The sequence below is a fragment of the Heptranchias perlo genome, chromosome 34 (genome assembly GCF_035084215.1).
Source record: "Heptranchias perlo isolate sHepPer1 chromosome 34, sHepPer1.hap1, whole genome shotgun sequence".
Taxonomy (NCBI): domain Eukaryota; kingdom Metazoa; phylum Chordata; class Chondrichthyes; order Hexanchiformes; family Hexanchidae; genus Heptranchias; species Heptranchias perlo.
In genome coordinates this window covers 11543726-11565205 of record NC_090358.1, presented here as the reverse complement: position 1 = coordinate 11565205, position 21480 = coordinate 11543726, and the positions used below count along the sequence as shown (strand labels likewise).

Below are 21480 nucleotides of genomic sequence, written 5' to 3'. Positions count from 1 at the left end.
AATGAATCACCGAGGTCTTCAAAGTTTGCAGATGACACAAAACACGGAAATGTAGTAAACAGTGTAGAGGATAGTAACAGTCTTCAGGAGGACATAGACAGACTGGTGAAATGGGCAGACACATGGCAGATGAAATCTAACGCAGAGAAGTGTGAAGTGACGCACTTTGAGGAAGAATGAGGAGAGGCAATGTAAACTAAATGGTACAATTTGAAAGGGGGTGCAGGAGAGACCTGGGGGTGCACATACACAAATCTTTGAAGGTGGTAGGATAAGTTGAGAAGGCTGTTAAAAAAGCATATGGGATCCCGGGCTTTATTAATAGAGGCATAGAGTACAAAAACAAGGAGGTAATGTTAATCCTTTATAAAACACTGGTTAGGCCTCAACTGGAGTATTGTGTCCAATTCTGGGCACCACACTTTAGGAAGGATGTCAAGACCTTAGAGAAGGTGCAGAAGAGATTTACTTGAATGGTACCGGGGATGAGGCACTTAGATTATGTGGAGAGACTTGAGAAGCTGGGGTTGTTCTCCTTAGAACAGAAAAGGTTAAGGGGAGATTTGATAGAGGTGTTCAAAATCTTGAACGGTTTTGACAGAATAAATAAGGAGAAACTGTTTCCGTTGGCAGAAGAGTCGGTAACCAGAGGACACAGATTTAAGGTGATTGGCAAAACAGCCAGAGGCGACATGAGGAAACATTTTTTTAATGCAGCGAGTTGTTATGATCTGGAATGCACTGCCTGGAATGATGGTGGAAGCAGATTCGATAGTAACTTTCAAAAGGGAATTGGATAAATACTTGAAGGGAAAAAATTTACAAGGCCATGCGGAAAGAGTAGGGGAGTGGGACTAATTGGATTGCTCTTTCAAAGAGCTGACACAGGCATGATGGGCCGAATGGCCTCCTCCTATGCTGTACTTACCATGATACCATGAACACAAATGCCAGAAATATTGGCCCCGATATTTACAGGGAGGTGGGGAGGGAGCGGGGCCATGCGTTTGCGGGGAGGAAGCCTGGAAATGCCGGAAGCGGGGCATCATTATCATTTTTTTCCCTTTAGCTGCCAGGTTTCCCGAGCCCTGGAGCCTCATTTACATATTATAATCACGGACCCGCCTCTCCAGAGTGAGTTACTCGGACATCCCCAAACCCACCGCGGTTAAAACGGATGCAGGCGTGTTTGTGGCGGGATGGGATCGGGTTTCGCAAATTTGCCGACTTAACCCCACCCCACCCCTCCCCCTCCCTCAACTCTCTCCCACCCGTAATGGTGGGAGTTAAAATTCACCCCATTATTTCTTCCTAAAGGTGTTTGCTGGGAGTGGGACCATAGATCTAATTAATATCACTGAAAAATAGTTTAAAGTGTACTATGGACCAAAACAGAGATACTGAAAATGACAGTCATTCTTATATGGATTAGAAGGATCAGAAGCCACAACTCTGATGTTTAGAAGCTCAGTAGACCGTTGTGGGCTGATGTTCAAACATCATGTAATAGGTAACGGTTGAAATCAGTGCGAAAATACAGTATGCAGAACAAACTACAAGCAGCTGTGTTTTTCTAGTTCTGAAGTCTAACTTGCTGAAGTAAGAGAATTAAGAGAATTTTACATTTATGGTTGGATACTAGTTTAATAAAGATCGACTCGATGTAAACAATGGATATATGCAGAAGCACCAATTATTGTTTTGTGAGTGAGCAACCAGCAGATCTTATGTAGCATTGCTCACTGCAAGTCAGACGATTTGATAACGCTCCTGTGAAGCGCCTTGGGACATTTTACTACATTAAAGGTGCTATATAAATGCAAGTTGCTGTTGTTAAAGCAACAAGAGTATTAGACCATGTAATGCACAATGTTTTATTCTGCCGCTAAGCTGCAATAGTGTTTAATCGGCCTGTCCCTTTAAGGGCACAAAGACTAATTGCTTTAAATCCTGACGTCAATTAGAGGTTAATTGTTGTTGGTGAAGGAAGTTTACAGAATTGGCAGGTGAATCTTAAATTTCCAGCTCCAAGTCAGAAGAAAGCATCATGAAAATGACTTTTTTTTTTCTTTTAATACTTTGGTGTAGCATTTGAAGAGTGGTGGACAGATGCTAGAAGCAAGACTCCCATACGAAACTATTTTTCTGATCATCTTTTGTTTAGTTTAGCATCGATATGCGTTATCTTAGCTTTCTCAGGAGTTAATCATCTAGGATTCACATTCCCAAGGAGAAGAAAATCGGGGGCATGATTGTAAACTAAGGAAACTGTGAATTTGGCATTTAGAAGACTTATGGAATGAATTACCTTCTGAACCTGTGAATGATGATTTAATTGAAGCATTCAGAAAAGGAAATGGACAGATTCCTCATTCGGATAATTGTGCGACCACTTTAATGCCTGGACAAGTGAAAGATAAAAATAATTTGAGCAGGTCCGACAGATGAATCTAAACAATTGGTTGAGTTAGATTTGCAGAATGTCCTTTCCCCATGCCTACCTTATCCTTGTATCAGTTTCTAGAATTAAAAGGCACATGAGGGACATTACAAATATCTTCCCAAACTTAGTTTTGGTGCAGAGCAGACTGTCTATTCTTTGGCAGCCTAAGTAAGAAGGTATGAATAGAACCACATCGAGGAAATCCAGCCTCTTCCTTTGCTGGCTTCCATTTATCTTCATGTATATTATAAACCAAGGTTAACGCTCTGTTTACTGTAAAAACTGTATCGCCTTTGATGGCCGCTGTGAAAAGTGCACCTTTGCTGTTCACATACTGGCCAGACAAAGCAGTCCATTGTTGCCTAGTGAGATTAAAGCAATCAATCATGCACCTCAAAAAATCATCTGCTGGTCCGTTTCTCATCACATACAGATTGTCCATATGTGCGACCATGCAATGACCATAACTTTGTTGGCGCTTTAGTGTGGTTACCAACAGCCACTCATCTTTGTGGGTCCTGTACTCGTAGATGTCCGTGGTGTCCATTGGTAACCAAAGGCATATGAAGATCCTGCCCATTGCGCGTGTACACGCTATACCCTCTCCAGGTCTAGGCAGATGTGCAGCGAAGGACCATGTGTTGGATGCCACATGGTACTTCTCCACAGTTGCAAGCATTGTATTCTTGTACATTCCTCCCATGGCAAAGAGGCAACCATCTTGTCCTGTCAGTGTTAGGTTGTAACGAAGATGCTGAAGACTTGAAAATTCGCTCCAGCTATTTCTTTCAGTATCGTAGCAAAAACTAAGCTTTACTACCTGCTTCCTCAGTCCACCAACCCCTCCAACTATATAGATATTGTTGTCCAGCACAGCAATGCCGGCCAGAGAAGTGCTGGCTTTGTCTGGTAATGAGGTCAAGGTTCTCTACTTGTTCTCTTCTTCATCCAAATAGCAGATGGTTCTAGAAATATCATCCAAAAGTTCAACTGAGGGTGAGTGAGTGGCCACGGCCACAAATGTACTGGGAGACAGGGATTCAATATAATCCAACTGATCTTCAGGCAAAAAGCTCAAATCTTCCCTTACATTGGCATAAACATCCCTCATAAACAGAGCTGAAGCATGAATCAAGTCGAATACCCCATACGTAGCTGCAGCCTGGAACATTAGAGTGCAGTTATTTGAACTGACAACATGAATAAGATGCTCTGTCAGAGGCTTCACTAGTAGAAACGCTGTACATTCAATGGCATCAAGGATTTCCTCGCTGTTCAGACTAGGCTGATCGCCTCTTAGAACCTTCAGCATTACACCAAAGCCACGGGCCGGTAACTCCTGCAGTTGGATCTCCTCCTGAGTGCACTCCCGCATGCCAGACCCAAAGAGAGCCCTGAAGTAGTCGCTGCTCTCAATCAGCATGCACTTCTCAACAGTGAAAAGCTCATCCTCCACTTTCACACGCACATAACCTGCTGGAGGCTGCATCATTCAATCAGTGCTGCCTCGTTCAGATCCTGAGATTATCGATCACTCACTTCAAATTCTTGGAATTGTAGTTTGAAGTAGCACTGAGGGCCAATGCAACACTGAGCCACTTCTTGATTGATAAACAATTAAACTAAACACTTGCCTTCATACTTTTCTGTTTTAAGTTGCTTGTTTACAAACTCTTTTGAACTGTTAACAGTGTCCACAGCCTCTGCCATTAAGTTATTAATATCTCGGGCTATAGATAGCTGACCTTGCTTGTCATATGTCTAATGCAGCAGGTATTTTTAGGAGAAATAAGATTATCGTGGATTGAACTTTAGGCCATTCCCGCACTTTACCAGCCTGTGTTAGTGGAGTTGAATTGCTTTAGTTCTGTAGTGTGTACACATTTCAATTTTACCGCTTAAATCACCCTAAAGATCTGCAAAAATAGTCAACAGCTGAGTGTTGTGTCCAAATAGGCCATTGTAGAAATTCGAGCAGAAATTGATAGCCAAGTTCCGCACCCATGAGGACGGCCTCAACCGGGATATTGGGTTCATGTCACGCTACACGTAACCCCACCAGCAAAAAAAGTTATCTGTTTTTAATACAACGGGTCATTCTCTCTCTTTCTCTTCCTTTCGGATGTTTCTCTCTCTCTCTCTCTGTCTTTTGTTCTGGCCGTTTGTATATTCGGTGGTCCTATATGTAATGTCTCTCTGTCTGAACACTTTGATTGCCTTGACAACGGGCAGTTGGAAAGATTATCTGTAATCACCAGGCATTGTTCTCTGACTATATATGCGGTAACCTTCATGGAATCCCACACTTCACCTGACGAAGGAGAAAGCCTCCGAAAGCTTGTGATTTTCAAATAAAACTGTTGGACTATAACCTGGTGTTGTAAGATTCCTTACATATATTCACATTAGTAGGGCACATCATGCTTGTCTCGATGATAGTATGGGACCTCTTTATAAAGGTGTCTGAAATTCAGCCATAGATTCACAACGAATATTTTAGACAGAACATTTGGGGCTAAAAATCCTAGGAAGAAAATAATTAAGAAGGAACCTCATCAAAGCGTATTAAACATTAAATAGTCTTATTGCTTCAAAGCATGCCAGAAAATTAGAACCAAATTGGAAGCTAGTGAAAAGTAAATTGAGAAAAAATATTAGGAAAAACTTCTTTACTCAAGAAGTGTTCAATGTTTGGAATAATCCACCAAGCAGAACAAGAGGCAAAAACATTTGGATTATTTGAAAGGTATTTAGATGCCATGAAAAGAGAGCTAATGTACTAAATGGCCTTTTCTCATCCCTGACTTTTCTACCTTCTTCGGGCAAAATTCTCTTACCTTGTCCAGCAAACTTGATCTGAGTTGAAGCATTCGAAAAGGGATTGGATTAAGTTCTGGTTCAAAAAAGGAATGGAAGGATATTGGGTCAGTCAGAAAAAAAGTACATGGTCATCTTGCATCCTAAAGTTGGGCCTGAATGACAGAGCAGGCTTCATGAACTGGACGGCCTTCTTCATTCCTAATTGTTTATGTTCTCAAAACAGTTTTGTAACATTGCAGCCAAATTCACAATTGCAGCTGCAAAAGCTAAGAATTCAAACATGTTTGCGCCTGGAGGCATTATGCACACTGCACCTCCCCTCCCCATTGCGTTTGGTTTCCTGAAACAATCTGCGTCACTGTGCAATATAATGCATGTAACAAATAGAACTTTCCATACCACATGGAGGCAAAGCGGCTCAAAGTTCAGAATAAACATAACAAACCAGACCACAAACATCTCATAGTTTGTCATTGTGTATGTAATATTGGTAAAGCAGTTAGATGTGGAATTAGGGGTTTCAAGTAGCTTTAATTTGGGCTCTGATGCCAAGTTGGTTATTTTAGATATGTATTCAGAGGTTGGGGCCAATTAAATGAGATCTCAGTATGGAAAATATTCCGAAAGAAGCTATTATGAGGCTAAATATATCAGGAACTGAAAGCTGTATTGAGCATGTTTCTTGTGTGCACAGGGTCATTGCATTGTAACACAAGGTTTCACTTGATGAATTCAGATGGACTGAAAAGCTAGTTTTGAGCTGAAAAACTAAAAGTGCTTTGATTTAGTGGTTCGGTGACATCATTAATTAGATGGCCCAGTAGCAATCGAAAGACAACCTTGATAATCATTAGCTTTGGCCATAGGCAATGCATTGCTGTAAACTCAGTGAAATTTGAAAAAGCTGGAAAAAACTGTTAAAAACAGAGCTCAGACTCAACAGTGATTAAACCCAGAACAGACTGTTGGTTAGATGTTGTGGAACCTGTATTTAGACTACAAAACTCAAGACAGGCTGCGGGCTAACTTCTACACCTTAGTATCTGTTTCTAGATACACTGAGCCTAAATAAAACAGGTTGTAAATTGGCTGCTGAAGACCAATGATAAAGTAAAGGCTCCTCTGGTAATACTCCATAAACAGAATTTAAGAGGAACACACTTACAATCCTATAAAGAAAAGAAAGATTTGCATTTATATAGCGCCTTTCACAACCTCAGGACGTCCCAAAGCACTTTACAGCCAATGAAGTACTTTTAAAGTGAAGTCACTGTTGTAATGTAAGAAACGCAGCAGCCAATTTTCACATAGCAAGATCCCGCAAACAACAATGCGACAATGACCAGATAAGCTGTTTTAGTGATGTTAGTTGAGGGATTAAATGTTGGTCAGGACACTGGGGAGAACTTCCCTTCTCTTCTTCAAATAGTGTCATGGATTCTTTTATATCCACTCTGGGAGGGCAGACAAGGCCTCAGTTTAATTTCTCATCCAATTGACAGCACCTCCTCAGTACTGCACTGGAGTATCAGCCCAGATTTTGTGTTCAAGTTTCTGGAGTGGGACTTGAACCCACAACTTTCTGACTCAGAGGCAAGAGTACTACCACTGAACCACAGCTGACACCTATCAGTGTATCATTGTTGCTGGTTTTCTGTTGTTTCTCTGATCATACCAGAGTCGTATTTCGCCCAGCAATAATCAGGTTGATCAACAGGAGACATGTGGCAAAGACTAGGTTATAACATATTGATAAGGGTGATGACATTTACAACCATTAGCTCTTAGCTTGTAGTTGCCATGGTAATAAGACTCGATTAGTTTTGCTAGAGATTAATTGTTATCTGGTGAGAAAAAAATGTCAGTTTGGGACCAGGGATCTGCATGTCTGTAAAGGTGCATCACCACCACAGCTACCAGTCAGACTAGTATCTGCAACTCAGGTTCCAACCAGGCAGAATGCTTGTTCACATTGCTTGGCGCCTGCTTGACTCGAACTTTAAGTGTCCTGTCTGGGAGAGAGCTGTGTCAGTGCTTGGATACATAAATAAGCAGAGAGCTCTCCCAAAAATTACAATTGTAAATATTTAGAGAGCAGGGAGGGGAGAATTTCTGCTCTATAAAGTAACAGTAGGTAAGTTTACACAGCATCCAAGGAATCCAAAGGACCCTCCCCTGAGCATTTTGTGCAGTTTGGCATCAGATTTCCTCTCCAAGTGCAGTCAAATCAAAGCTTGCAAGCCTAGCTCACTCTGCTTCACTCCAGAATCAGGCTGGGCCCCAGCTCGAGATTTACGCTGCCAGTTTAGCATTGTGTGAAGCTGGAATCGTTTTTGCAACAAGGTGAAACTTACAATGTAAACGCATCCTAGGACTCTCCCAGCTTTCCTGAAATAAATGGTGATGTGTCCTGCTTGGAGAACTAGTTGAGCTGCTGATTCTGTTTACTCTGTTATTTTGATGATTGCAGTAAAACATTTGATTCCTGTAAGGTTCAACTTTTTAGCTTACTTCACGCACTGAGAAATTGCCAAGGCAACTAACCATCGATTTAAAAGAGCTGCAGCAAGAATTCTGTAGCTGTTGAGTTGGTGCTGGAAAATACGATGTTTAATCAATTTAACTAATACGAGCAAAAATTTGATTGCTATAGTTACACTTTCCGCATGTAAGGCAGGAATTCAAAAATAGAAACATTACAGGACATGCAGTGACACTATCCAGCCTGGGTCATGAGTGCACAAAGGAAGAGACATTACCTGACATGAATAGCAACTGAACAAGCTAATGGTTAACAAACTCTGTAAGTGAATACTCAGTACAACATCACAACTAGGGACATGTGGAAATGCAGAATTCCTGTACATCTCTTTGCTTAGAAAAATACTTTGCATTTTTTTTCAAGTATTTTCACCAACTAATAAGTGCTGAGACTGAATTCAAGAATGCCAAATACGTGATTGTATTTGCTTTTTGTCTGTATGTGGAATGTTACTGGCCAAATACTGTGAAGTAGTGCGAGCCTGAACAAAGTTCTCCAAAAATCATTTTCTCTAGACAGTGTTAAAAAGTATAACAAAGCAATTTTCTATTCTTTTCAATGAATGACCTCTACAAATCGTGCAGGGAGAAAGGAAAAGGAGCTCACTGGGATCAATGCAGGATTACATGGAAACAGAGGTTAGAAGGGTGATCTGAGGGGTAAAGAGAGGCCTGCAATAAAGCATCTCCACAGAGGAAAAGCATAACACTAAAAAATTCTTTCAGTCCTACAATAGCACAAGAAAAGGTGAGAACATTAAAAAATGCAAATAGTCTTGAAACTAAGGATGAGCACAAGATAGTAAATATTCTGAATGGTTGCTTCCGCAAAGTATTCACAATGGAAGACATGGCCTCCCCAAAAAGATTGCCAAGGCAAAATTCAAGACTTTGATATAAATGAGATTGAAGACCTAGACAAACTGAAAGGCCATGAAACAAATCTTCAGGGTTAAATAGTACTTATCCCAGAGTCAAGCTTTAGATGGGGAAGGACCTGCCTAACCAAGTTCCTTGATTTTTTTGAGGAAGTGACAACCCAAGTCAACTGCAGGAAACCCTACGACATTATGTACTTAGATTTCCAAATGGCCTTTGATAAATTTCTACTCAAAAAATTACCGATTAAGTTCAAAGCTGTGGTGTTTCATTTCAAATCTTGGGTGTGGATATGAAATTGGCTGATGGTTAGAAAGCAACAGGTACTGGTTAGAGGGGTAATGTCAGCGAGGGAGGAAGTACTGACTGAGGTGCCCCAGGGCTCAGTACTGGAACCACCACTGTTTCTAATTTAGATCAATGACTTGGATTATGAAACTCCATGCAAAATGGTCAAATTTGCAGATGGTATCAAACTCGGAGAGGCAGTGAATTCAAAGGAGGCAGCCCAGACATTACATAATGAGATAAACAAAATATATAAGTGGGCCAAACAATGGCAGATGAAATTTAATGCAGAAAAATGTAAAGTATTGCACCTAGGAAGGAAAAATGGGCAACGTACATACTTCATGAATGGTGTTGAAATAACTAAGGAAGAAGCTGTAAGTCTCTTACCTCGGTGTCTTAGTAGACTCAACACTAAACATGTCCAAACAATGTATAGAAGCAACTAACAGAACCAATAGAACCTTGAACCACATAGCCAAAAAAGTAGACTACAAGTCAGAAGAAGTTGTGATCCAAACTGTATGGTGCTCTGAACAGGCCACACTTTGAATACTGTGTCCGTGTTCTGGTCACTGAGATACAAGGGAGATACTCAAGTGCTGGAGGCAGTGCAGAGAGGCTGATCCCTAATGTCAGGGATCTGAGTTATGAGGAAAGAATGGAGAGGTTTGGGCTTTTCTGCCTGGAAATTAAATTGTGGGAGTAGGACAAGGGGCACAGGTTCGAACTAGTAAAAGGTAACCTTAGAACTGACATCAGAAGGTTCTTCTTCATGCAGTCATGGACTTCCAGGCAGAGTGGTGGAGGCAAAAACCCTGGAAACATTTATGAAACAACTAAATGTAGTAATGGGGGAGGTGCAGTGTTTTTCTGGAAGGATAAATTAAGATGGGCTGAATGGCTTTCTAGATCAATAAGGATTTTGGGATTGTTCTATTAGTCACAATTCCCCCATCCAACCCAAACATAACAAATACCTACATTTTTGATTCATAGATTCATAGATTTTACGGCACAGAAGGAGGCCATCTGGCCCATCATGTCTTCGCCAGCCGAAAAAATGTTATCCAGCCTAATCCCACTTTCCTGCTCTTGGTCCATAGCCTTGTAGGTTACGGCACTTCAAGTGCTTATCCAAGTACTTTTTAAATGCAATGAGGGTTTCTGCCTCTATCATCCTTTCAGGCAGTGAGTTCCAGACCCCCACCACCCTCTGGGTGAAAAAATTTCTCCTCAACTCCCGTCTAATCTTTCTACCAACTACTTTAAATCTATGCCCTTTGGTTATTGACCTCTCTGCTAAGGGAAATATGTCCTTCCTATCCATTCTATCTAGGCCCCTCATAATTTTATACATCTCAATTAAATCTCCCCTTAGCCTCCTCTGTTCCAAAGAAAACAATCCCAGCCTATCCAATCTTTCCTCATATTTAAAGAAGAGCACTTAGTTTTTAGTGAATTTCTGCACTCACCAAGGTGGTAACCCAGGAAACGGAAATGTTATCTAATTTTTCTCAGGGTTAAAGCTCCTGATGCAGCCCACGCAATGTGTCTCAATCCCCAATCCTTGCAACACATTTCCTTCAACAGCCATCGTAATGGTCCAATTGATTGAAAATATTAGTTCGACACCAATTTATGTTCTCTCAGCCTAATTCACATGGTAGGAACTCACTCAATGTAGAAGCCTGGCAGCAGGAGCCAGAGATTTTAAATAACCGGCTACTTTTCACCCTGGGTCTGAGAAGTGAAAAGGTGGGTTTAATGCAGCGAGTTGTTATGATCTGGAATGCACTCCCTGAAAGGGTGGTGGAAGCAGATTCAATAGTAACTTTCAAAAGGGAATTGGATATGTAATTAAAAAGGCTTAATTTGTAGGCGAAAGAGCAGGGGAATGGGAATATTTGTAGAACTCTTTCAAAGAGCCAGCATAGGCTCGAGGGGCCGAATGGCCTCTTTGGGTTCTGTATTATTCTAATTTCTACACAACACAGCAGCATGTAGGCTACAATAGTTAATAGGCGTTCTTGAGAAAATATTGGCCCCTCGTGAAGGGATTTAATTTAGATAATGTTACCCTTTAAGGGTAGTTAAAGAGTGTTCACCTCCAGTTTAAGGTCGATCTCTTCTCAGTACAGACAGCCGAATTTCACCAAGAAAATTTCAATCTTCAATGATTCCCGAGCTTCTCAATAAAGAAACAGAATAAGGCAGAAAATAGAAGTGCTTGACGTTAGACCGAGTGCTTTAATCTCGAATGGAAATTTCGATTTAGGACTGGCGAAAATCATTCATAGCTTCCCCTGGGAAGTAGCTTTTGGAAGCTCCTGGGTCCGACTGAATCGGTGGCATAAAAATGTTTCTGTTCCACAGTTTGTGATATCTGGAGGAGAACATCTCATTTCAAAAATCACTGCAAATTGCTCAGAAGGACTGTGGATTTGAGAGTTGAGAGGGTGAGGCGGTCCCACATCTCCCTGGTGTGAATGTGTTATCAGCGGTAGATTTCTCCCCTGAATTAATGTTCAGGCATTTAAAAGCAGGGGGCGGCTCGCTTTGATGTTTAAAGCCCCATTTATAGACCATCTGCTAACCCCACAGCTATTTGTTGATTAGACACTGTTTCTGTTTGTTGTGCAGATGTGCACGTAAAGGAGAAAGCGTCGACTTCCTTACAAGGAATGTGGCTGCGATTCAAACATCCTCAGGAATCCTTTCAACACTTCACCCGGGAGTCTGGCTCCCGCAAATCGACCGAGGGGGGCGTCGCTCCGTCCAACAGCCTCTCCGAGTTGGAGACCGTGTTTTTTTTTGTGTGTGTGTGTGTGGTGTGTGTGTCTTTGAAGCTTTTGGTCCTTGAAGCTGGGGATACAGTGCGGCTTCCTCCCTTTTCAAATCCAATCGGCAGGTGGAAGTTGCGATGTTTTAGCCAAGCGGAGAATGTCTTCGATGTTTGGGAAAGTCAGATCCGGCGGTGTCCTTACTTTGTCCGCCGCCTCGGATCGGGACAGGGCTCTGCAGGCACCGACCTCGGAATGTAACGTCGTTATCCTCGGCTGCGCTGGGTCGGGCAAATCTGGTAAGAGACTCGCCGTTCCTCCTGTCCGCATCTGTCCCCCACCTTCTGCACAGGTACTGGGACTGCTTGGTGTCAGAACATTTCCCATTCCATCCAGAGGATCTCCACTGGTCGCTATTTCTAGCGAAATCGTAGACGTGACGATTTCGTTAGAAATTAGAGAATAGGAACAGGAGAATGTCGTTCGTTAGCTAAGTAGCAAATAGAGGAAATTTTCGCAAATGGACAGCGACCAGAGGAATGCCCAGTTGAATTGCATGAATGACCATGCTTTGAATTACAGGGAGTTAGTGGTATTACCAAGAGCTGTCCTATGTCATCGATTAGTTAGTCTATACCGGTTAACGTTATAGTTGATGCTTTTCAAAGTTTTAGTGAGACTAAACACTAATGTTTTGATTCTCTAGCTCTGACTGTGAAGTTTCTCACGAAAAGATTCATAAGCGAGTATGATCCTTACCTAGGTAAGTGCCGTACAATTTTCTTACACATTTCTAAGAATGTTTTTCCGTCTGTTCATATGAAAATCTAACCTAAGGAAATTTTTTAGCAAGCTACAACTTGCTGCTATTGAGGTCAGTCCCACTACAGCCGGTCTCGGTGCGGTTATTTCCATTGCATTGTGAGTTAATTCTCTTCTTGTGTCTGTCCAATGCTTCTTGAATACAGCTACAGATATTCCCGTTGGGGGCCGTAAGTCTGGGAACAAGTGACCCCATTAGTTCAGTAAGCGACAGTCAACAACTGTTAAACGTACCCCGGTCTCTGGACAAGTTTTCTACCCATGCAATGACAATGATTCCAAGCATTTTTTGTTTGTCTTGTGTTAGTTCCTCACCGAGTCTGGAGCTTTGCGTCTAAGCTTTTTTTTCCTGAGACGATTTATTTATAAAAAGGCATCAGTAATTAAATCGACAATAAAAGCTTTTTTTAAAAAAAAAGTTGACTTCACCTAACGCACCAGTACAAGTGGTGAGAATTCATGTGCACTATCGGTAATCAAGTTTCTGTAACACGAACACTTCAGGGCAGAATCTTTAGTGGGTAAAAATGCCACAGCTAATCCGTTTGGTTACAGCTGCTAATCTATCTGTAGTTATATTATTTTTGTAGAAGGAAAATAATTACATATTCTGTAATAGTTTATAGTCCCTGCCCGTAATTTTCCAAAACATCAACTCATATCCTTGCTCTATACCAGGAACAGTTGATGTCCACACTATTTTTGAGGCTATTACAATATTAATCTGTCTAATCTCACCCTTTAAGAGCACTGATACAAAATTATTGAAGTAATTCAACTCAAGAGTATCAATGTGAAACTCTATCCTATGTAGTCATGTATTAATTATTGAATTTCTTTTAAAGAAAGTGACAAGTGTGTGTGGGAATAGAGGAAATGACTTCTGTGTTTATCAGAAACCCTATACTTTCTCACTTATCACCGAGGTAAATTGTCACTGTGTCAACATTTCTCAACAAAGGCTTTTGCAATCTAAGATAAAACGAAGAGCAAATGGATACATTATTTGCTCTTCTGTTTTCATTGTGTTACGATTGATATTGATGATCCAATAACCGTTCACTGCTGACAATATTATTCTGTTCCAGAGGATACCTACACTACTGAAGAAATCGTGGATAACCAGCCAGTCCTCTTAAAAATAATGGATACAGCCGATCAGGTAATAAAGGCTTTTGCAGTGGAAGAAGGGAATATGCAGGACATTGTAGCTGCAATACTAAAACACCCATTTACCTGAACATTTACCTGAGGAAGGAGGAAGCCTCCGAAAGCTTGTGAATTTAAAATAAAATTGCTGGACTATAACTTGGTGTTGTAAAATTGTTTACAATTGTCAACCCCAGTCCATCACCGGCATCTCCACATCATTGTTTTATGCAGATTCATATAACCAAACTTTTCACATCTGAGCATCCATGGAACCAAAAAAAGTGATTAAATGGACAGTTAAGAGATTGAGTTGTTGAACTTTTCAAATACCTCATTGTTGCTGGGCTATTTAATTTAAAGCTAGTTAACTTGGCTACAAGGTTACACTTATGCCCTTTCAATTGAAGACCAAATAAATGACACAAGACACATTTAAGATCAACATTTAATAGAGTTTTAAAGTAACAAGATAATGTAGTGACAATTTTCTAAGTGCAGTCTGTATTTTCTGGAAGTAGGATAAGGTATTTTTTTGGTATTTTATATGACAGATGAAAGATTGCATTTTGTATACATTCTTCATCTGCCATCACAAGTTACAGAAACTACATTGCTTCTGGTTAGCTTTTTCTTTATCAAAACAATTAAACAATAAACTATGTCAATTAGGGTGTCATTTAACAAAGATCATAATGGATAAATATGAAATGGACATTTGTCCAGTAAAATTAGAGGGCTTTGTTATAATCTGCAGTCATAGATAATCTATGGATATAACACTAATGCCTATTACACTACAAATTTCTTATAAACTGATAATTTACTGTGGTAATGCAAATGTCCCTGGTGAAGTCTTTGTTGAGACTTAACTTCTGTACTGCATACTCTAGGAATAACACCCATTTTCAACTTTCCACAGGAACTTCCAGTTGTTTACTGCATCTGCATTTTTAATTATCTTACATGTTTTAGGTTTTCCTGCCTTGTTTGCTGACCGTTTTTTGCCATAATATTTTTTTTACCTCTGCTTCAAAAGCCTGCTTTAGTTTTTAGAACGAAATTCAAATGCACTGTGATGGGGAGAGACACATTTTTAAATTTTCTCACTTTCAATTAATTGTCAGCGAATACAATAACTTTGACTCCATGTATGTAATTAACTCTGGGCACTGATGTAGTTTATAAAATCAAAACACGTTTTAAGACATTGGGAGTGCATTTGTGAAGATATTTTAGACTTTTAATTTCAGTAAAATGGTATTCCTTTAGAACATGGTTTTGTCAAAAATAACTAGCAGAGGAAATCTCCACAAATATACTTACACATAGCAATTTCAGGAATCCTTACCTCTGTATTGTTAGTTGCTGCGCAGGAGAATGTTTGTATTTTCGTCTTTAAACACAGCGCAATTGTCTGTGCAGAAACAATACAAGTTGTAGTTTTCACAAATTGAACTCAAGAGAAAAAATGAAGAATAGAAATGAAAAAAAAACTGCCACAAGCACAGAGGAGACCATGAAGAGAGAGAGATAAGAAACGAAACAAATACTTTTAATGAGAAAGTGCGTGTAGTCTAATCCATTAATCTGTCATTGAGTGCCCTGGAGAAGAGTCTTTACGGCCTTATCAACTTATGTAGCTACTTTTAGTGATTTATTTTTTTTGCTCCTCTATCCCATTTAATCTCATTGTAAATGAGATATGCATCAACAGCTGCATAAGCATAGCTTCAGAGCAGACTGCCCAGCAAAATCTGTAAGTTGCAATTACATAAAATCTGTTTTTTTTTAACCTTGTACCAACACAAGTGACTAGCCAAAAGGTTTGTAGTCCACTGAACATTATCTCCATTTATTTTAGAAACAAATGATTAAAACAAGTATTTTTTCTTCAAATATTAGAATAAAGCTACAGTATCTAATTTGTATTGGATAATTGTTAATTGCTATATTGTATTGTACTGCATGCATGAATATATACGAAGATGAGTTTTAGTGTATCTGTGCTTATGTTTATGCTTTGCTTAGATATGTGTGTGTTTGTTCTTGCAAGTAGTTTTCAGATACCTCTCTAAATTAATAATGCACCTGCTATGACACTGCATAACACTGAACAATCATTTATATTTTGAAAACTAGGACAAACCAATCAACTCTGAACGTTACCTGAACTGGGCAAATGCATTTATTGTCGTCTACAGCATTGATAATAGGAAGAGCTTTGAAGGGTGCCTGCATTATCTAAATGTAATTTCTAGTCATGCCAAAGGACAACCATATGACTATCCAATTATTTTGCTGGGGAATAAACTGGACATGGAGAGATACAGGTAAGAAATATAATTCAAAATAGAAATGAGTGACTCAGGAGTGGCAGAATTTAAAGGGCTTGTTTATTTCATTGCCACTCAGTCTATAAATAAGTTCTTCACTTTGAGATTTTCACTCATAAATTTCCTGATACCAAAATTATTCTTAATGAGTTTTAACTGGTTTCAACCCACAAATGGAGTGACTTGCCAGCTATGAATTCTGTACTGTTGCGATTTCTTTGTGAGTCTCATGAGACTTGGATCTGCACATTTCTTTCTGCTGTGTAGTACCAGCTGGTGTGGACTGTAGTATTTTCTCTAATCTATTTTCCAGTGCATGATCGAAAAATTTGTATAATCTAAATAAATTAGAAAACTATGTAACCAGGAAAGGAGACTTAAGTCAACAGACACACAAAACTTTTTACTGAGTTTTTTTGTAATGTTGCACTTTCCCCCAATTTTCACCCAGAAAGTATATTTCACCCACCCCCCTCAATTTTTCACATGAGTTTGATATAAAAAATAAAAACAGTAAAGTTCCCGGAAAATTAATTTGAACAAAACACAATGCTTCCAGGAGAGCGAGGGAAAAATAAGAAAAACAAAAAAAAAGTGAAGATGCAGAGTTTGAGCTATTTATGGTCATGACGTCTTTGGAACTCTTCTCTCCTCAGAGCTGCATACAAGTGTACATATGTAAAATGATATGTTCACAATAACAAAGGCATCAGCTACATTTTCCACCCATTTTCCTTTTTATGAAATCCAGATGAATTCAGGTCTTTTGAAATACTTGCATTCCATTTTGATATCTCAAGTGACGTCACTATGTGGAACAGATCACTGAATTGGACATTCCACCTCAGCAAACTAACTGTCAGATCTAAATCGCCACTTGAACATGTAACATTTTTGAAAATGATTTGCTCCTTTGGGAGTCAATTTTCGGGTGGCCGAGCGGGTGCATTTGTGGCGGGGGGGGCTCCTAAAATTGGAGATCCCCGGAGAGGGTCCGCAGCCCGGCTCCAACACGCCCACTTCCGGGTTCCCCAATGTCGCAAATCGGTGCGCGCGCAGCCCCCGCATGCGAGATTCCCACCGGCAATCAAAGCCGGCGGGATCCCACTTAAGATCATTATCTGGGTACTTGAGGTCGTTTACAGACCTTATTAGTTGGAGATTTTAGGAGGATTCGGATTTTGGACTACCCAGAGCGTGTTTCCCATGCTGGGGGAAACACTCCCTTTTAAACAGACGCGTTGCAGCCAGCAGCCAGTGGCAGCTGCTAAGGTCCATTTAACAGGTGCGGGGTAAACCCTCATTCATTGCAGCAGGGCACTCTGTCACCTCAGACAAAGTTTTGCCTGCCACACCATTGTCTCCACACCCCAAATTATTAAATCATACCCTAAACTCTGCTGTCCAAACACACTCACACCGTCAGGATGGTTAGAGGGGGGGGATTCCATTGCTGCATTCATCACTCCATTGGAGGACGAGCAACATCACCAGCCTCCCCAGGCATGCCGTCCACCTCCACCACGTGGAGCTACACAACACAGTGCTGCGCAACAGGCACCTGCACAAAGTAGTCGTGCAACTACACATACACCCACTGTAGGGTGACCCAATGGGTGGTATCAAGGGTGTTCACGGAGAACCTCATGAAAGGGCATTATTGCATAAGCCGGTCAAGAATGGCCAAGACGTGGCAGTAGTGGTGACAATATAATATGTAATGTGAGTTGATCAGAAATCAAATATAAGTAAAAACCATGACAAACTCTCAAACACCCTTGTGCATCCCCTTCATGCTCATGACACGTTTGCCTTACGCTTCCTACTGCACATATATGATGCATGCCCTGTGGCTGCAGCACAGGTAGTGGCAGGTTGGGTGAGGCTGACCGTGAAAGAGATGCATCAGAGGGTGAGTATGAGATAGAGCCATGAGATTGTATGAGGATTGGGTTGAATGGTAGTGGTGGGATGAGTACTGGCGAGGTGAGTAAGTGCAGGTAAGATGAGGATGAGCTTTGAGTGGGTGTGAGGAGTGAGGTGACAGAGTAGTGTTGGCAGTGCAGAAGGGAATGTGGAGTGGGGGTGGTGATGTGGCAGACCGAGTGCAGGGGAATGAGTAAGTGTACTCACTTCGGGTGACCTACTTAGGTCATTGAAGCGCCTCCTGCACTGTATGCAGGTGCGCGATATGTTGGTGGTGCTGGTGACCTCCTCTGCCACCTCGAGCCAGGCCTTCATGGTGGCAGAGGCAGGCCACTTCCTCCCGTCCGCCGGGGAGAAGATCTCTGTCCTCCCCCTCCTCCTCACCCCATCTAGTAGGACCTGGGAGCAGCCTTCCCCCTGGGCTGCACCATGCTGTAATTCTGGCTCCTTTCTGTAGCATCAGTCGGTGGAGGACTGCCCCTTTAAATAGGGCTCCTCCAGCTGACAGCCTATGATGCGGGTGCGCAGTCCACCCGCTGCGCAGCTTTCCAGCGTGAAACCCGGAAGCCAAGGTAAGTGGCTTCAATTTACTTACGATCGCGTGGGGAACCCACCGATTTTACTGGGCGGGTTACCCACACGCCCAGTCGACCCTCCGCTGGTAACCCGCCTCCTTCCTAATATCGGGCCCTTGGAGTCTGGTGGGATAACAGAATCACTTACTGACTTTTGGTTCTGCATATGTGGTAAAAGCTGGTGAAGAATGAGCTAGACGGGCCAAATGGACTCCCTCATTCATATTTATCTTTGTGATCTGTCTCTGCCACTTTAACTTGCTCTTTATGCGATATCGGTAAGATCTGTCACAAGAAACAATATGGTCACCACCAGGGCTCTGCCATTCCTCAGAGCTGGATCAGTGTTGCAAAGGAAAATGTGAAAGATGAATTAGGATCTTGCCCTGTGAAACAGTCAGTTCATCTCTTGTATAACATTGCCAACCTTATTCTACCATTATGAGATGTCACCAATACTCATAATTTAAATAAAATATTCAGAAAGTCAATAAATATTGACAAAGAGAAACAAAAACAATGTTGAGACTCCCGTCCTGATGTATTTATTTTTCACCCCCTTCTTTCTGTTGATCTTCTTGCACCACACACCATTCCTTGCCAAAAGGGATGGTAGGTGATCAGTTTCCCAGCCTTTGGTGCCACTGTAACCAACTACCTACCTCAAGATGCCTCATCCCCGCCCCTAGATGGAAGTGCATAGCCTACTTCCCTACAGTGGCACAGTTATGAATGGAAACTGATGATCTGGGATACTGCAGGTGCACACCTATGTCCCACCACTTTATAGATCAGTGCATTGGACCACTGCATTGCCCTGATCACGATTCTTTCAAATTTTGCTTTTTGACACAGCTCCGATGGGAGATTCACTCTTTAAAAGGGATTTGAATTGGGGACTTAGGGATATTCTTTATTTATGTAACAATAATGGATAGCGCTGCTGTTCCCATTCAGCAGAAAACATATCTATGAATTCAAAATACTCACTGTTTGTCTGTTATGAGGCTAGCCTTTGGTTATGTTATTTTCTGCACACATCAAAACAAAATGGTGGACTGTGATTTTATCTTAAACATCTATATTAGAAATTATCAAAGCATGGTAGCGTTCTAAACAATATAAATTTATTTCAAATAATCTACATTTTAAGATCCATAATGTCTGAAAGTGTTTTAGATATTTGCGTTTTATTAACTATTACTATTACCATGTTTTGAAAAAAAAAAATCAATTTTTTGTTTTTAGACAGGTAAGCAAGTCTGATGGACTGTCACTGACATCCAAATATAATTGCTCATTTTATGAAGTATCTGCCTGTTTGGACTTTGAGTCTGTGCAGCATGTGTTCCACGAATTGATTCGTGAGGTGAGACGAGAGACTGAGCGTCACCTTCCTGTCAGACCTCTCTTTATTTCTGAGGAGAAGCCCGTGTTGAGTATTGCCCATCCTCCTGCCTTTGCCCAGGCCCTTAAACATCACTCACCTGTATTTGGCACACAAGGACTGTCTACTGCACCCTACAAGGAAATTCCTACCATCACTTCAGCTAAACTTGTTACTGTGAAGTCAGCAAGAGCTCAAACCAAGCGCAGAACTCCCACGCTAACCTTACTTAAAGGATTTAAAATATTTTAAAATATTAATCACCACTCTGAATACCAAAGCTCAATGTAACCTTCTCTTATCCACGTAGGTCAAAAATTCTGTTCTATCTTTAGTGACTATGGAACTAAAACTGTCACAAAATTTAATGATATCAACCAAATTAACTGAACACCAAGAACTTCATCTGGTATTGGTGTGATCTTTGGTAAGACTGTGTGGATTGTGGATTGAGTAAATGGACCAACAGGCACTGCAAATGGCCACCTGTATCTACCTTTGTCAATTGCCAGCTGAAGCCTTCTTTTGGGAAAAATTATTGGAGGGAAGAACATTTGTCGCAGTATCTGCTGCGGGAATTCAGCCAAGGAAGGAAAAGGTGATGTATCCGACCAGTAACCTGAAGAACCACATTCATCATGTTCCTCAATAGCCTTAAGATGACAATGGGACTAATGGGAAGTCAAACACACCTTTCCAGCACATTTCAGCGGTAAAGGTGGCACTCTGGTAAAAAGGAATCTAGAACAAGTTTTCAAGAACCAAGATAGAACCAGCATTGAAAATGGTGTTTATGTTTCAATTATCCAATTAAGAAGTGTTCACAAAAGTACATTAGATTTTACTTCTTTGATAACGAAGAGGAATTCACAGAAGCTCAATAAACTTACACATGTAATGATATCTGTAATCTTTTATCTGTCTGGTTTTAAGATGTACTTTTATGTTTGTTGCAGATAATAGAATTAAGTATTCGTCATCAACAATGGGAAGTCTGCAATTAAGGACACTGTCCTTTCTTCTTTACAGGTTTGAATCCAGCTCAGGTTGAGGAGATGACCATCTCCCTTTCTTTCTTTTCCTTGCTGGCACCTATGTGTGCTGCCAAACAAAGTGAATTTGGACAATCACAGCCCAGTTTCACATTGGGTATGAGTTTACAAAACAACACAGCCCATAATTTGACATGAATTATTACTAAATTAACAATCTCACTCCGAGGTCATGAGGATGGCCAGTGTGAAGACTAGAAATGTTCAGACTGGTGCATTGGGATGTACTGTACTAAATTTGGGGTTAGACAGCTTTACTCAGCATCTGGCCGTACTTTATTAGGCTGCGAGTAATTAATGTTGACTTTGAGGGTCCAAATAAGTAAAGTGTTCCTGATACCTATTACCAGACAAGCTCAAAAATTAACCAATAAATACATATTGTAATGTAATCACCATTAACCAGTTCCCAGTATTGTTACATTATTTTGTGCATAACACCAGATGTCTGTTATTCAAGTCTCATCAGTGAAATGAAA

The 21480-nt window shown here is 40.8% G+C and overlaps 2 protein-coding genes across 3 annotated transcripts; one reads left to right on the top strand and one right to left on the bottom strand.

The window, feature by feature from the left end:
• Positions 1-1711: 1711 nt before the first annotated feature.
• On the bottom strand, positions 1712-4134 carry LOC137301608 (kelch repeat and BTB domain-containing protein 13-like). The gene is given in 1 exon segment (XM_067971157.1): positions 1712-4134. A coding segment is annotated over 1 exon segment (1368 nt). The 5' UTR covers positions 3936-4134; the 3' UTR covers positions 1712-2567.
• Positions 4135-10620: 6486 nt separating this feature from the next.
• On the top strand, positions 10621-21403 carry LOC137301788 (ras-like protein family member 12). Of its 2 annotated transcripts, none has more exons than XM_067971420.1 (6): positions 10621-10729; positions 11615-12053; positions 12461-12517; positions 13665-13738; positions 15868-16058; positions 19811-21403. In XM_067971420.1, the coding sequence occupies exons 2-6, from the start codon at positions 11915-11917 to the stop codon at positions 20199-20201; spliced, it is 852 nt and encodes a 283-aa protein (XP_067827521.1). In that variant the 5' UTR covers positions 10621-10729; positions 11615-11914; the 3' UTR covers positions 20202-21403. The 2 variants fall into 2 exon arrangements, with proteins under 2 accessions (XP_067827521.1, XP_067827522.1); XM_067971421.1 differs by lacking the exon at positions 10621-10729 and adding an exon at positions 11208-11430.
• The last annotated feature ends 77 nt before the right edge of the window (positions 21404-21480 follow it).